Raw genomic sequence first — 15,816 nt, 5'->3', positions numbered from 1 at the left:
TGTACTATTGTAACAAATTAAATTTGGTCAATTATTAATGGTAAAGAAAAAGAAATACTTGGTTTATCATTATAATTGATGGTATCCAGTGACCTTGTGCTACTAAAAGCAGGATAGGTTGCGTCTGTTTTTATTTTCCTCTCTTCTGTTTCCTTGCCTCACCCTGGCTTTTGGCCATTTATACTGAAGAGAAGGGTTGATGAACTTGTTCCATTTTGTGGGGAGGGGGAAGGTTATAGATACATTTTCTCAGTTTTGATTTGGAGCAGAGCCACCTCTTGCTGCTTGTTGAATCTTGCAGTTTAATTTGGCCACATCATTATATTAAAAAGCTTTCAGCCTGGTAGTTGGTTTTTTATTTGGGGAGGGGTAAAAAACTTACACTTCAAACATTTTATTTTAATGTCAATTTAAACATACGTTAATTTGCAAATCTTTCTGATACATGAGCAGGACCTTTGCTTTAAGAGTGTGTCTAATGATTGGAACACTGTATATTTATTGCATTAACCAGTAAGCCATAACTATAACACATCCTCTACCAACTTTAGTTTCATTTCTTTGAAGTGGTCTGAAGCCTTGTGATATAATCTGGTTCCAATCTTTTATGATAATTTTGCCTACCAAATTGTTGAGCATTTTTTGGTGATAGTTTATCTGAGTCTTCCTAAGTATTAAGTTAGTTTTCATAGAAGCTGTTCTCTTTTCACACTCATTTAATTGGTTTGCAGAAAAATTATATATATATAATTAGAGTAATAACTACAACTGACATAATCAGGTTTGGGAACAGATGTGACTGACACCTCCAACTCCTCTGGAAAAACAAGTTGCAAAGTTACTAGGGTAGCTTCCTAGGCAGAAGTATCAGTATGTCTGCTGTGGGTATCACTTAGAGGAGGGGGAGAGTATAGATAAAGAGAATTCCTGCCTTACTGACTTGTGAGCCCAAAACACAATCAAAATGACTTCAATGACTTTAGCATCCTTAACCCAGGCTCACAAATTCAAATTCTTAGAGGTTTTAGGGATGTGGTGAACTGGGGAATGCATGATTCATCTAAAGAAGGCTTCTAGAACTCAGCTTCAGCCTGTGGTTGACATTCGAGAATACAGGCTTGGTGTTGCCTTTTCTCCTGAGTTTGCTTTTTGTTTTCTGTTTTTTCAAGCCAGGATAAAATGATAAGATTGTGGGATTTGTGTTAAAATAATTGAGTAGTTAGAGGGTGGACAGGGATAGGAATGGGTGGGGAGTAGAGTGGGTAATTGTTGAAGCTGGATGATGGATACATGGATGTTCATTATACTCTTCTTTACTATTCTTGTGTATGTTTGAACATTTCCATAATAAAAAGTTTAAAAGAAAAAAGGAATCTATTCTTTCGTATGAAATCCCAATGTTGTCAACTGATTCAAAGTAAATCCACTATGGAGACCAAAGAAAACAAGTTGCCAGTTTTTAATCTTTGGTCTATGTCCATCCATTTCCTCTAAGAAATTCTTAAATATAGGTTAAGCATGGGCTTTTATGTGGTATTTAGAAGTTAGTAATATTCTCTGTTCCTGTTTAAATTGGTCTTAAATTCTGTACCTGTTGGATTTTGTGTCTTTGCATATTCTTGTGTTTCACTATTTGTGATAAGGCTATATTCAAGTTTGAATATACTTTTCTCTTGAACCCTTTGCTGCAAACCTTTAATCCAAATTATTTAGTTAAAAATAAATTGGTAAAATTTGATGTTTAAAAAGAACATAGATAACATGAAATTATGGGGCATAATAGTAAAATTAATATCCATGAACCCACCACCCAGCTGAGAAGTAGAACATTATTGATTCCATTGAAACCACCTGTGTTCCTCCCCTACCCCTCTGCCTGCCTTCCCCTCCCTGGCTCATTTATTTGGCTGGTTTATTGATGGGACACTTAAAAAAATTCATTAATAGTTTCTGAAATGCATTAGAAAAATCAGATTTTTGTGTGCACTAATTGTTATAAATCACGTTATTGCCTATTATTTTTCTTGACTTGAGCTAAGTATGGTTACTAACAGGTTCCCAGCATGGGCCTCCTGCTCACCTTTCCTACAACTCCGAACAAACGCTTAGTGGTAAGATTGTCCTCTGTGCCTGTGTACATTCATGAAATAGCTCCTGGTTATATGGTGGATATCACTGATTAAAAGAGCTGACTGAAAAACATGTGACTTAGTTGTGAATTTCCCTGAGTGAGAAAAAAAGGTCAGTTTAGGGAACTAGTGTCCCTGGTGATTTCTGGAAAGCAATGTATTAATAGTTTCCCCCTTACTATCATTAGATCATGATTCCCATATGGTTCTTGTGTTGACCTTTTTGTTTTTTTGTCTGCGAATGTCTAAGTAATTTACAGATGTGATAAATTTGTTGCATTTCTTCTGTCACGTATGTCTTTTTTCCAGCATTTTGCAAGGGGGGCTACGTTTTTTGTTTTTAATTGAAGTCCCATCAAACTCTCCCTAAATAATATTTTCTGACTCCCTTTTTTCCCCTCTTCTTTGTTTTGTCCTGCAGCTCCTGGAATGAGGCCGCCCATGGGAGGCCACATGCCAATGATGCCTGGGCCCCCAATGATGAGACCTCCTGCCCGTCCCATGATGGTGCCCACTCGGCCCGGAATGACTCGACCAGACAGATAAGGATAGAGGGGAGGCTTCATTGTATCAGTTTTATATTACCTGTTCTGCTTCACCAGGAGATCATGCTGCTGTGATACTGAGTTTTCTAAACAGTATAGGGAAGACTTGCTCCCCTGTCCTATCAAAGAGAGAATAGTTTTGGAGGGGAGAAGTGGGACAAAAAAGATGCAGTTTTCATTTATATTGGGAAATGTGAAAATAAAATTGTCAACTCTTTCAATTAAAAGTGTGTTCCCTTTTTCCTCCTCTCCGTGTTCTCTGTGTATCATAAAGGAAATGAAACATTCCAGTTCTGTTTCTCTAGCTCATTACCTCTTCAGCATATCCTCTGTGTGAGATTATTTTTCCTTAGCTATATAGTAAATCTCTTCGGGCATCCTCCCTTTATTACTAAAGTCATCTTGTACAGCACTAAATCTAGCACTTGCAGAGCTTTTGTTGGTTAAAACAATCAACAGCTCGGTTAATTTTTCACATGAATAACACTTTGTATAGTAAGTGGAAAATTTTAAGTCTTTTATGCTGAAGTAAGGGAAAATAGTTCCTGTTGTGTGCATGTCAGCTAAGAATGGCAAGAATTGCCCTAAACTCAGCTTCTCCTTTCTCTCAGCTCCCCTCTTCCTTGGGCTCAAATAATGTGAAAAGTTTCTCCTTTTTAAAAAACTTATTTAAAGTTATTTTTAAAAATAACTTTAAGGCCGGGCGTGGTGGCTCACGCCTGTAATCCAAGCAGTTTGAGGACTGAGGCAGGCAGATCACCTGAGGTCGGGAGTTCCAGACCAGCCTGAACAATGTGGTGAAACCCCATCTCTACTAAAAATACAAAAATTAGCCAGGCATGGTGGTACGTGCCTGTAATCCTAGCTACTCAAGAGGCTGCGGTGGGAGAATCACTTGAACCTGGGAGGCAGAGGTTGCAGTGAGCCAAGATTGTGCCACTGTACTCCAGCCTGGGCAACAGAGTCTCAAAAAAAAAAAAAAAAAAAACAATAATAACATAATAATAATCAAAAATAATAATAATAAAATAACTAAAGGGCCAAGTGTGATAGCTGACGCCTCTAATCCCGGCATTTTGGGAGACTGAGACGGGTGGATTGCTTGAGCCCATGAGTTTGAGACCAACCTGGGCAACATGGGGAAACCCCATCTTTACAAAAAAATACAAAGATGAGCTGGGTGTGGTGGCACACGCCTATAGTCCCAGCTACTCTAGAAGCTGAGGTAGGAGGATTCCGCTTGAGCCTGGGAGGCGGAGGTTGCAGTGAGCTGAGATTGCACTGTTACAGCCTGGGCGACAGAGCAAGACCCCATCTCAAAAAAAACCAAAAAGCAACCCAAACAACTTTAAATTAGAGATAGTGTCTCACAATATTGGCCAGGCTAGTCTGGAACTCCTGGTTTCAAGCATTCCTCTTGCCTCAGCCTCTTGAAGTGTTGGGATAACAGGTGTGAGCCACTACACCTGGCCTGAAAACTTTCTGTAGCATTGGTAAAATTACACAGATTTCTATATTACAGAAGGTGGTTTTATTTGTTTATTTTTTGAGATAGGGTCTCACTCTATTGCCCAGGCTGGGGTGCAGTGGCTCAGTCATAGCTTACTACAGCTTTGACCTCCTGGGCTCAAGTGATCCTCCTGCCTCGGCCTCCCAAAGTGCTGGGATTACAGGGGTGAGTCACTGTGCCTGGCCAGAATGTGTTTTTAGAATTCTGTTTGTTACATAAGTAGGCTGTAAAAGTAGCATATTTTCAGGGAAGCATCTAGAAAGGAAGCCATTGGCACTGTTCATATTCAGTGAAGTGTAAAACTTAAATTCTCGGCTGGGCGTGGTGGCTCATGCCTGTAATCCCAGCACTTTGGGAGACCGAGGTGGGCAGATCACAAGGTCAGGAGTTTGAGACCAGTCTGGCCTACATGGTGAAACCCCGTCTCTACTAAAAAATACAAAACATTAGCTGGGTGTGGTGGTGTGCGCCTGTAATCCTAGCTACTCGGGAGGCTGAGGCAGGATAATTGCTTGAACCCAGGAGGCAGAGGTTGTAGTGAGCCAAGATCGCACCATTGCACTCTAGCCTGGGTGACAGAGCAAGACTCCCGTCTTGAGAAAAAAACAAAAAAACTTAAAACTCATATTGCAAGTGGGAATGAAAACTATTGAATACCCTCTGGGAAGGCAATTTGGCAGTATCTATCAGAATTATAATAACTGTATCTATGACCTAGTATTTCCATGTCTAGAAATTTATCCTGCAGGTAGACTTGCACATGTATGAAATGACTGACATGTGTATTATGTATTGCAGCAAAAGATTGGAAATAATATAGATGTCCAATGATAGGGGGCTGATTTAAGTATAATACAGTTGCATATACCATGTTGCATATACATGCATCAATACACAGTTCCATATACTAAGCATGTTAAAACAGTATAAGGAAGTTCTGTGTACCAATAGGAAAAGATCTCCAAGATACACATTGTTCTACACATTGGTTCACCTAACAATGTATTGTTTGCGGCTATCCTTTTTTTTTTTTCTGAGACGGAGTCTCACTCTGTTGCCCAGGCTGGAGTGCAGTGGCACGATCTTGACTCACTGCAAGCTGCACTTCCTGGGTTCACGCCATTCTCCTGCCTCAGCCTCCTCAGCAGTTGGGACCACAGGCGCCCGCCACCACACCCAGCTAATTTTTTTTTTTCTATTTTTAGTAGAGGCGGGGTTTCACTGTGTTAGCCAGGATGGTCTCGATCTCCTGACCTCGTGATCTGCCCGCCTCGGCCTCCCAAAGTGCTGGGATTACAGGTATGAACCATGCGCCCAGCCGATAGATTCTTTATTTTAAAGTTTACTACAAAACTACATTAATCAAGACACTGTGGTACTTGCATAAGAATAGACATATAGATAAATAAAATAGAATTAAGAGTCCAGAAATAAACCCTTACATCTGTCATCAGTTGATTTTCACCAAGACAATTCAATGGGGAAAATGATGTTTTCAACAAATGTTGCTAGGACAACTGGATATCCACATGTAAAATTATGAAGTCGATTCCCTGCATCATACTATATATAAAAATTATATATGGGTCATGTTAAAATGGATCATATTCCTAAATGTAAGAGCTAAAACTATACAATCTTAGAAGAGAATATAGATGTAAATCTTCATGTCTTCAGATTAGACAATGATTTCCCAGATATGACACCAAAAGCACAGCAACACAAGTAGGGGGAAGATAAACTGGATATCATCTACTTTTTTTGCACTTCATTTTTCTTTATCTTTTTTTTTGTTTGTTTTTGAGATGGAGTCTCGCTCTGTTGCCTAGGCTGGAGTACAATGGCACAATCCCAGCTTACTGCAACCTCTACCTCTCAGGTTTAAGCGATTCGCCTGCCTCAGCTGCCTGAGTAGCTGGGACTACACACGTACGCCACCACGCCTGGCTAACTTTTTTGTATTTTTAGTAGAGACGGGGTTTCACCATGTTGGACAGGCTGGTCTTGAACTCCTGACCTCAGGTGATCTGCCCGCCTCGGCCTCCTGAAGTGCTGGGATTACAGGTATGAGCCACCGCGCCCAGCCTGCACTTCATTTTTCTTTTTTTTTTTTTTCTTTTTTTTTTTTTTTGAGATGGAGTCTTGCTGTGTCACCCAGGCTGGAGTGCAATGGCCAGATCTCGGCTCACTGCAAGCTCCGCCTCCCGGGTTCACGCCATTCTCCTGCCTCAGCCTCCCGAGTAGCTGGGACTACAGGCACCCGCCACCTCGCCCGGCTATTTTTTTTTTGTATTTTTTATTAGAGACGGGGTTTCACCGTGTTAGCCAGGATGGTCTCGATCTCCTGACCTCGTGATCCGCCCGTCTCGGCCTCCCAAAGTGCTGGGATTACAGGCTTGAGCCACCGCGCCCGGCCTGCACTTCATTTTTCTATCAGGAAAGTTAAGACAGCTCACAGAATGGGAGAAAGTTTTTGCAAATAATATATCGTGTAACGGACTTGTATCTACAATGTATAAAGAAATATCACTCAACAAAAAGACAATTAAATAATCGACAAGAGATCTGTACAGACATTGTTTCCAAAGAAGATTTACAAATGGCCAAAAACCTATGAAAAGGTGTTCAACATCAGCCATCTAGGAAATGCACACAAATCCTTAACCAAATATTGGCAATCAGAATTCAGCAATATATGAACATTATATACCATGAGCAAAAGAGATCTGTTTCAGGGATGCAGGCTGATTCAGTATTTGAGAATCATTAGGCCAGGCATGGTGGCTCACGCTTGTAATCCCAACACTTTGGGAGGCTGAGGCGGGCAGATCACCAGAGGTTGGGAGTTTGAGACCAGCCTGATCAACATGGAGAAACCATGTGTCTACTAAAAATACAAAATTAGCTGGGCGTGGTGGCACATGCCTACAATCCCAGCTACTAGGGAGGCTGAGGCAGGAGAATCACCTGAACCCAGGAGGTGGAGGTTGCAGTGAGTGGAGATCATGCCATTGTACTCCAGCCTGGGCAACAAGAGCAAACCTCTGTCTCAAAAAAAAAAAAAAAAAAAAAAAAAAAAATTATTGCTGGGTGCAGTGGCTAGCGCCTGTAATCCCAGCACTTTGGGAGGCTGAGGCAGGTGGATCATCTGAGGTCAGGAGTTCAAGACCAGCCTGACCAACATGGAGAAACCATGTCTCTACTAAAAATACAAAATTAGCAGAATCCCAGCTACTTGGGAGGCTGAGGCAAGAGAATCGCTTTAACCTGGGAGGCGGAGGTTGCAGTGAGCCGAGATCGTGCCATTGCACTCCAGCCTGGGCAACAAGAGCGAAACTCTGCCTCAAAAAAAAAAAAAAAGTTAAATTTAATCCACTATGTTAACAGGCTAAATAAGAAAAATTCTTGATCATAGCATTTCATGCAGACAAAGCATTTGACAAAATTCATCATGATAAAAATAGAGAAAAATAGACAACTTCCTCAACTTGTTAAAGAGCATCCACAAAAATCTACAGCTGATCTATGTGTTGGTGAAAACTGAATGGTTTGCCCCTAAGTTTGGGAATAAGACAAAAAAGTCCACTCTTAGCACTCTTTTTAACAATGTACCTGAAGTTTTAGCTACCAGAAAAAATTTGGCATGCAGATCAGAAAGGAAGAAACAAAATTGTCCCAATTGCATATGACATCATTGTGTACATAAAAAATTCCAAGAAGGTAACTCACACCTGTAATCCCAGCACTTTGGGAGGACAAGGTGGGAGGATCACTTGAGTCCCGGATGTCGAAGTCACAGTGAGTCTTGAAAGCACCACTATACTCCAGTCTGGGTGGTGACAGAGCAAGACTCTATCTCATTAAAAAAAGAAAAAATCAGGCCGGGCGCGGTGGCTCAAGCCTGTAATCCCAGCACTTTGGGAGTCCGAGGCGGGTGGATCACGAGGTCAGGAGATCGAGACTATCCTGGCTAACATGGTGAAACCCCGTCTCTACTAAAAATACAAAAAACTAGCCGGGCGTGGTGGCAGGCGCCTGTAGTCTCAGCTACTTGGGAGGCTGAGGCGGGAGAATGGCGTGAACCCGGGAGGCGGAGCTTGCAGTGAGCCGAGATCACGCCACTGCACTCCAGCCTGGGAGACACAGCGAGACTCGTCTCAAAAAAAAAAAAAAAAAAAAGAAAAAAAAAAAAAAGAAAAAATCAAAGAATCTACAAAACGACCTCATACTACAAAATACTGCTTCAACCTATAAAAAGAGCTAATGAGTGAGTTCAGCAAAGTTTCAAGGTACAAGATAAACATACAAAAATAATGGTTTTTCTGTATACTAGCAATGAACACATGGACACATACATTAAAAATAACTGCTCAAAAGAAAACAATAGATGTAAATCTAATAAAACTAGTTAGGCTGGGTATGTTAAAAAGTACATAGTGCTGATGAAATAAATCACAGAAGATCAAAATAAATAAATTGGAAGACTCAACATAATAAATATATTTATTCACCCTAATTAAATATATACTTTTAACCCCATTCCTATCAAAATTCCAGCAAGATGTTTGTAGATATAGACAGGATTATTCTGCAAGTTAAATGGTTGGGCCAGGTGTAGTGGCTCACGCCTGTAATCCCAGCACTTTGGGAGGCTGAGGCAGGCAGATCGCTTGAGGCCAGCCTGGCCAACTTGTCTCTACTGAAAATGCAAAAATACGAAAATACTGAAAACACAAAAATTAGCCAGGCGTGGTGGCAGGCACCTGTAATCCTGGCTACTCAGGAGGTCGAGGCATAAGAATCACTTGAACTCAGGAGGCAGAGGTTGCAATGAGCTGAAATCGTGCCACTGCACTCCAGCCTGGGTGACTCTGTCTCAAAAAAATAAATAAATAAATAAAAATAAAAAATTTAAGTGGGAAGATAAAGAAACTAGAATAGCAAAAACAATTTTGAGAGAGAATAGGCCAGGTGTGGTGGCTTATGCCTGTAATTCCAACACTTTGGAACACCTGGAGATGGCACTGCACTCCAGCCTGGGCAACATACTGAGACCCCATCTCTACAAAAATAAAAATTAGCCGGGTATGGTGGCACGCACTTGTGGTCCCAGTTACTGCAGAGGCTGAGGCAGGAGGATCGTTTGAGCCCAGGAGGTTGAGGCTGTAGCTATGATCACACCACTGTACTCGGTATAGGGCAAGACGCTGTCTCTTAAAAACAAAAAAGTAATAAAGTGGGAGGATTCTACCTGATTTCAAGACTTACTACATTGATACACTTATCAGGACTCCGTGGTGTTGGGAGAAGGACATAGATCGATGAAACTAAATAGAGATCCTAGAAATAGATCCACATAAATATGCCCAACTGGGCCAGGGGCAGTGGCTCACACCTGTAATCCCAGCACTTGGGAGGCCAAGGTGGGTAGATCACTTGAGTCCAGGATTTCAAGACCAGCCTGGGCAACACGGCAAAACCCCATCTCTGCTAAAAATATGAAAGTTAGCTGGGTGTGGTGGTGGGCGCCTGTAATCTGAGCTGCTCAGGAGGCTGAGCCAGGAGATTGCTTGAACCTGGGAGGCAGAGGTTGCCATGAGCCGCGATTGCACTACTGCACTTCAGTCTGGGTGACAGAGCGAGACCGTCTCAAAAAAAAAAAAAAAAAAAAAAACATATATATATACACACACACACACACACACACACACACATATATATAATAGCTGGGTGGAGTGGCATGGGCCTGTAGTCCCAGCTACCAGGGAGGCTAAGGTAGGAAGACTGCTTGAGCCCAAGATCATGCCATTGCCACCACACCTGGCCACAAAACACCTATTAAGAGGAAAAAAGACAAAGGCCGGTGTGGTGGCTCGTGCCATTGCACTCCAGCTGGGGTGACAGAGCGAGACTCCATCTCATGCCTCCCAAAGCCACTGGGTATAGTGGCACATGCCTGTAATCCCAGCTACTCAGGAGGCTGAGGAAGGAGAATCACTTGAACCCAGGAGGCAGAGGTTGCAGTGAGTAGAGATTGTGCCATTGCACTCCAGCCTGGGCAACAAGAATGAAACTCCATCTCAAAAATAAAAAAATAAAAACAAAAAAAGAGGAAAAAAGACAACCTACAGCCTGTGAGAAAATATTTGCAAGGCCCAGCATGGTGACTCACCCCCGTAATCCCGTTACTTTGGGAGGCCAGGGCGGGTGGATCATCTGAGCCCAGGAATTTGAGACCAGCCTGGGCAACATGGTGAAACCTTATCTTTACAAAAAATACAAAAATTAACTGGGTGTGATGGCACATGCCTTTAGTACCAGCTACTCGGTGGGGTGGGAGGGGGTTGAGGTGGGAGGGTTGCTTGAACCTTGGAGGTGGAGGCTGCAGTGAATGTGATTGCACCACTGCACTCCAACCTGGATGACAGAGTGAGACCCTGTCTCAGAAAAAAAAAAGAAAAAAAGAAAGATTTGCAAATGACACATCCAACAAGATACTAATATTTCAAATATATAAAGAACTCTCAAAACTCAAGGGTAAAAAAAGAAAATCCAATTAGAATGTGGGCAAAAGACATGAAGAAGGATTTCACTGAAGCAGATATATAGATGGCAAATCACATGAAAAGGTATTCAATGTCATTGGCCATTAGGGAAATACAAATCAAAACTACAATGAGATATCACTACACACCTATCAAATGGCTAAAATAAATATAGTGACAACACAAATGATGGTGAAGATACAGAGAAACTGGATCACTTACACACTGCTGGTGGGAACATGAAATGAAACAGTCATTCTGAATACCAGTTTGGCAGTTTTTAGATATACTAAACACTCAAATACCATACAACCCAGCTATTGCACTCCTGGGCACTTATCCCAGCAAAATGAAAAACTTATGCTCACACAAACACCTGTACACAAATATTTATAGCAAGCTTATTTATAATAATAAAAAACTGGAGACAGCTCAGATGTCCTTCAGCAGGTAAATGGTTAAACAAACTGTGGTATATCTATATCATGCAATACTACTCATAAGTAAAAAGGAACAAACTATTCCTAGACATAACTACCTGGATGAATCTCCAGAGAATTATGCTGATGGAAAAAGTACCCTCAGGCCGGGCACATGGTGGCTCACACCTGTAATCTGAGCTCTTTGGGAGGCTGAAGTGGGAGGACTGCTTGAGCCCAGGAGTTCAATGCCAGCCTGGGAAATATAGCAAGATCCTGTCTCTACCAAAAATAAAACAATTAGCCAGGCATGGTGGCATGTGCCTGTAGTCCCAACCACTCAGGAGGCAGAGGTGGAGGATCCCTTGAGGCCAGTAGTTGGAGGCTACAGTGAGCTATGATTGCACCACTGCACTCCAGCCCAGGCAACAACAGAACGAGACCCCATCTCTAAAAATAATAATAAAAATTAAAAATAAATAATAAGAAAAAGTACAATCCCCAAAGATTACATATTGTATGGTTCCATTTATATAACATTCTCAAAATTACAAAATTATAGAAATGGAGAATACATTGGTGGTTGCTGGGGTTAAGGAAGTGGTGAGTACTGGAGGAAGACTGGGGTGATTATAAAAGGGCAACAGTGGCTGGGCGCGGTGGCTCATGCCTGTAATCCCAGCACTTTGTGAGGCTGAGGCAGGCAGATCACCTGAGGTCAGGAGTTTGAGACCAGCTTGGCCAACATTGTGAAACCCCCCTCTCTACTAAAATAGAAAAATTAGCCCGGCGTGGTGGCATGCGCCTGTAATCCCAGCTACTCTGGAGGCTAAGGCAGGAGAATTGCTTGAACTTGGGAGGCAGAGGTTGCAGTGAGCTGAGTTCACGCCATTGCACTCCAGCCTGGGCGACAGAGCAAGACTTCAGCTATTAAAAAAAAAAAAAAAAAAGGGCAACAGTGATAGACATGTTCTGTATATTATCTATTGATGTCAATATCTTGGTTGTGATGCTGCAATATAGTTTTGCCAGATGTTATTGGGGAGAACTAGGTAAAGGATACAAGGACTTACTTGTATTATTTCTCTGTTTTTTTTTTTGTTTTGTTTTGTTTTGTTTTTTTTTGAGATAGAGTCCTTGCTCTGTTACCCAGTTAGGGGCATGATCACTCACTGCAGCCTTCGCCTCCCGGGTTCAAACAATTCTCCTGCCTCAGCCTCCCGAGCAGGTGGGATTACAGGCACCCGCCAACATGCTCAGCTTGTGTTTGTATTTTTAGTAGACATGGGAGTTCACCATGGTGGCCAGGCTGGTCTCGAACTCCTGACCTCAAGTGATCCCCCCCACCTTGGCCCCCCAAAGTGCTGGAATTACAGGCATGAGCCACCGCGCCCGGCCTATTTGTATTATGTCTTACAACTGAATGTTAATCTATAATCATCTCAATATAAAATGTTTAATTCGAAAAAAATGTATGGATTGGCTTCAGATTCCTTTTGTCTTTATATGTCTCAGATTCTTAGAATTGCAAGGCAGGATAAACACATTAATACTGTCGGTGAGAATATCAACTCTCCTATTTCCTGGTCCCTAAAGAGGCCATATTTTTGTAGAGCACGAATTTTTGCATTCAACAAAAATAACTCATTCACCAGTCGTGATGACGCATTCAGTGAGGACGCTGAGTCTCTGAGCACGCGGTAGGTTTTGCCTTACATAGCTGATTCAGATGTCTAATCTTCTTTGCTGGGGTGCTCCAGCAAAGGAAGCCTGAAATGCAAAAATTGCTGTGAGGCCCCTGTGGCTGAGGACCGAATTGGGAAAAAGTAATAATGGCCGATAACATTGGCAAGAAACCTCCTCTTCTATAGGCCCTATTGGTCCCTGTTATATATTCTGGTGAGAGGTGGGCAGAGGGACAATTAATGATATTCAATCCTACTGGAGGGGAGTGAGTAGTAAAGCACCCAGACCAAAGATGATTTGCTTCCCTTTTATAGAGTATTTTGGGGACTTCTGGGGAAAATTGAACTTACTATGACTAAGGGATAGGCATAGGAATGCATGGTCTGTTATTTTTGAGACAGTCTAGCTCAGTCCACCAGGCTGGAGTGCAGTGGGGTGATTTCAGCTCACTGCAACCTCTGCCTCCCAGGCTCAAGGGATCCTCCCATCTCAGCCTCCCGAGTAGCTGGGATTACAGGCGCGTGCCACCACGCCCGGCTAATTTCTGTACTTTTTGTAGAGATGAGATTTCGTCATGTTACCCAGACTGGTCTCGAACTCCTGGGCTCATGCGATCCGTCTGTCTCGGCCTCTCAAAGTGCTGGGATTACAGGGGAGAGCCATCGCGGCTGGCCTGATTATTTATTTTTAAAATTTAACATTTGTATGGTTTACCGTGCTTAGACTATCTCTGGAATTAGGGAGTAATTGTTTTGAGGGAAACAATTGTTTTGGGAGACAGAGAGACATGGTTGAATGTCCTTGGTTTTATATTAAAGAATGAATGACTACATTTAAAATAAAATATTAGCTGGTGGCCAGACCAGCTAATATTATAGGCATAAGACTGTCTCAAGAGGTTTTTGTCTTTCTTTTTTTTCCCCAAATTTTTGCTTGAAGGCTTAAGTCCAGAGAACTGTCACCTTTCCATCTTTGCCATTGGGTCTACGGGTGTCGCCGGCATGTGGGTTACACTTTTTTTTTTTTTTTTTTTTTTTTTGAGACGGAGTCTCGCTCTGTCGCCCAGGCTGGAGTGCAGTGGCACCATCTCGGCTCACTGCAAGCTCCGCCTCCCGGGTTCACGCCATTCTCCTGCCTCAGCCTCCCGAGTAGCTGGGACTACAGGCGCCCGCCACCACGCCCGGCTAATTTTTTTGTATTTTTAGTAGAGACGGGGTTTCACCGTGTTAGCCAGGATGGTCTCGATCTCCTGACCTCGTGATCCGCCCGCCTCGGCCTCCCAAAGTGCTGGGATTACAGGCGTGAGCCACGGCGCCCGGCCATGGGTTACACTTTGAAGCGTATGGATGAAATAGAGTGGACGTAACACTTGACTGGGAGTCAGAATACTTGGGTTCTAGTCCCGGGTGGCCCTAAGTAGGTGACCTTGGGAAAGCTCTCATTTCCCAGGGCTTCCGTTTCCGTTATTTGCACAGTGAAGATGCTCATCTCTAAAGTCCTAGGTCATTTTAACAACTGACTGTCTCATTTTCTTCTGACCCCATATTTGGGAGGGAGTGCTTCTGCAGTGCGCCGCTCAGGTCTTGAGTGAATATATTTTGCCCATCGGTTCAGGAGCCGAGGCTAAGGGAGGCACCAAGAGGGTGACGGCGCCCCCTTCCCAGCTCTGCAGCACAAAGCCCTTCGCGGCTGACCGCAGCGGTTGGTTCGCGTCTCCCATCTACGGGTCTGTGAGGTCCTTCATACTACTTTTTAGTCCCCAGCCTGATTCCTGGAGTACAGCTGGTGCTCAACAAATACTGAGTGAATGTGTGAGGGAAATAAAGGAGAGGCGGACGCTGGCATCCGGGAGCTGCGCAATGACCTAACGAATTTCTGCAAAAATTACAACTACCCCGCCTTTCTCCTAGGCTTCAAGGCGACTGCCGGGTGCGAAAGGAACCGCACACCCCTCAGAGGAGAAAGAAGCTTTTCAGACCGGAGAGGCAGATGGGAGCGCGGAGGGAGGAGGCTCCAGCCAGCCCGCCCCCGCGCTGCGCGCGCCACCGCCCCTCACCGCGAGCGCCTCTGGCCGCCGCAAGCAAGGCCGGCGGGTGGCGCGCGATCTTCGCGTCGTTCTGGGCCGGCGGCCGCGGCGCCGCGCAGGTGGGTGGGATCGTGGCGGAGCGCCAGGCGCCCAAACAGGGGCGAGAAAGCGCCATGGCGTCTGCGGCGGCTGTGTCCGGTGCTCACGCCGCTGCGAGGTGAGGGGGCCGCCTCTTCTCCACTACTGAGGAGGCCACAGCTGCCCGCCCACCCGCCTTCCACGCGGGCCGCGGCTCCGGCATGGCCGGGATCATTAAGAAGCAGATCCTGAAACACCTGTCCCGGTGAGAGCGCCAGCGTCGGTCCCCGGCGGTCCCGGGCCCTTCCTAACCCTCTCCGACCTCCTCCCTGACGCCGCGCTCCGGGCCCAGTCTCCCTCTCTCCAGCCCGGAGCCGGGACTCTGTGGCAGCCCTGCCTAACTCGAGCCCGGACAGCTTGCACCCCGCGCCCGCCGGCACCCACCGTTGTCGCCGCTCTGTGTTTCCCCTGCGCTGGGCCCTCCTGCCCTGGCGCGGGTGCCGCTAGTCTCTTCCCACCCTAACAGCCCCCTGGACTTTTTCTCTCACCTCAAGGGCTTTCCTGGCCTGCTGTCCCCACCTCCCACACCTCCGAGCAGGTCATCCTGTGTTCCCCTGACCGTCTTTCCGAGGCCCCCACGAAGCCCACCCTTACCTGCCCGAACCAGCTGTCTTCTCTCTGCTTCCTCCTGCCTTTGGGCCCGTGCCCCTTCCTCCAGGCCTCTGACCGCCCTCCTCTCCCAGATCCTGTGCCCCTGCCCGTTCTAAATAACGCTGCCACCAGTCCTGCTAAGCCGTTTCCCCTTAGATTTCCAACACCAAGACTGGTTTTTTCTTTCCCAGGAGCTCCCACCACCTCCTCCTCTTCTGTCTGACCCT

The 15,816-nt window shown here is 44.5% G+C and overlaps 2 protein-coding genes and 1 long non-coding RNA gene across 6 annotated transcripts in view; 2 read left to right on the top strand and 1 right to left on the bottom strand.

Moving 5' to 3' along the window:
* LOC105474488 (small nuclear ribonucleoprotein polypeptide C) overlaps window positions 1-2,923 on the top strand; it is a 16,332-nt gene extending 13,409 nt beyond the window's left edge. For 3 of the 4 annotated variants that reach the window (XM_071097175.1, XM_071097177.1, XM_071097176.1), the window contains 2 exons: window positions 2,055-2,111; window positions 2,551-2,923. In XM_071097175.1, the coding sequence (XP_070953276.1) occupies window positions 2,055-2,111; window positions 2,551-2,675 (182 nt within the window). In that variant the 3' untranslated portion in view covers window positions 2,676-2,923. The remainder of the gene's footprint in view (window positions 1-2,054; window positions 2,112-2,550) is intronic. The other variant, XM_011729170.3, reaches the window with a different exon arrangement.
* LOC105474487 (uncharacterized) overlaps window positions 1-15,816 on the bottom strand; it is a 20,571-nt gene extending 4,755 nt beyond the window's left edge. Inside the window, exons 1-2 of the long non-coding RNA XR_982794.2 lie at window positions 15,593-15,816; window positions 12,801-12,918 (exon numbers count right to left, since the gene is read on the bottom strand). This is a non-coding gene — a long non-coding RNA (uncharacterized lncRNA). The remainder of the gene's footprint in view (window positions 1-12,800; window positions 12,919-15,592) is intronic.
* BLTP3A (bridge-like lipid transfer protein family member 3A) overlaps window positions 14,964-15,816 on the top strand; it is a 77,654-nt gene continuing 76,801 nt past the window's right edge. The window contains exon 1 of the mRNA XM_011729168.3: window positions 14,964-15,203. Coding sequence (XP_011727470.2) covers window positions 15,160-15,203 — 44 coding nt within the window. The 5' untranslated portion in view covers window positions 14,964-15,159. The remainder of the gene's footprint in view (window positions 15,204-15,816) is intronic.

Source organism: Macaca nemestrina, chromosome 5 (assembly GCF_043159975.1).
Source record: "Macaca nemestrina isolate mMacNem1 chromosome 5, mMacNem.hap1, whole genome shotgun sequence".
NCBI classification, from domain to species: Eukaryota; Metazoa; Chordata; class Mammalia; order Primates; family Cercopithecidae; genus Macaca; species Macaca nemestrina.
This window is presented reverse-complemented; position numbering and strand designations above follow the sequence as displayed.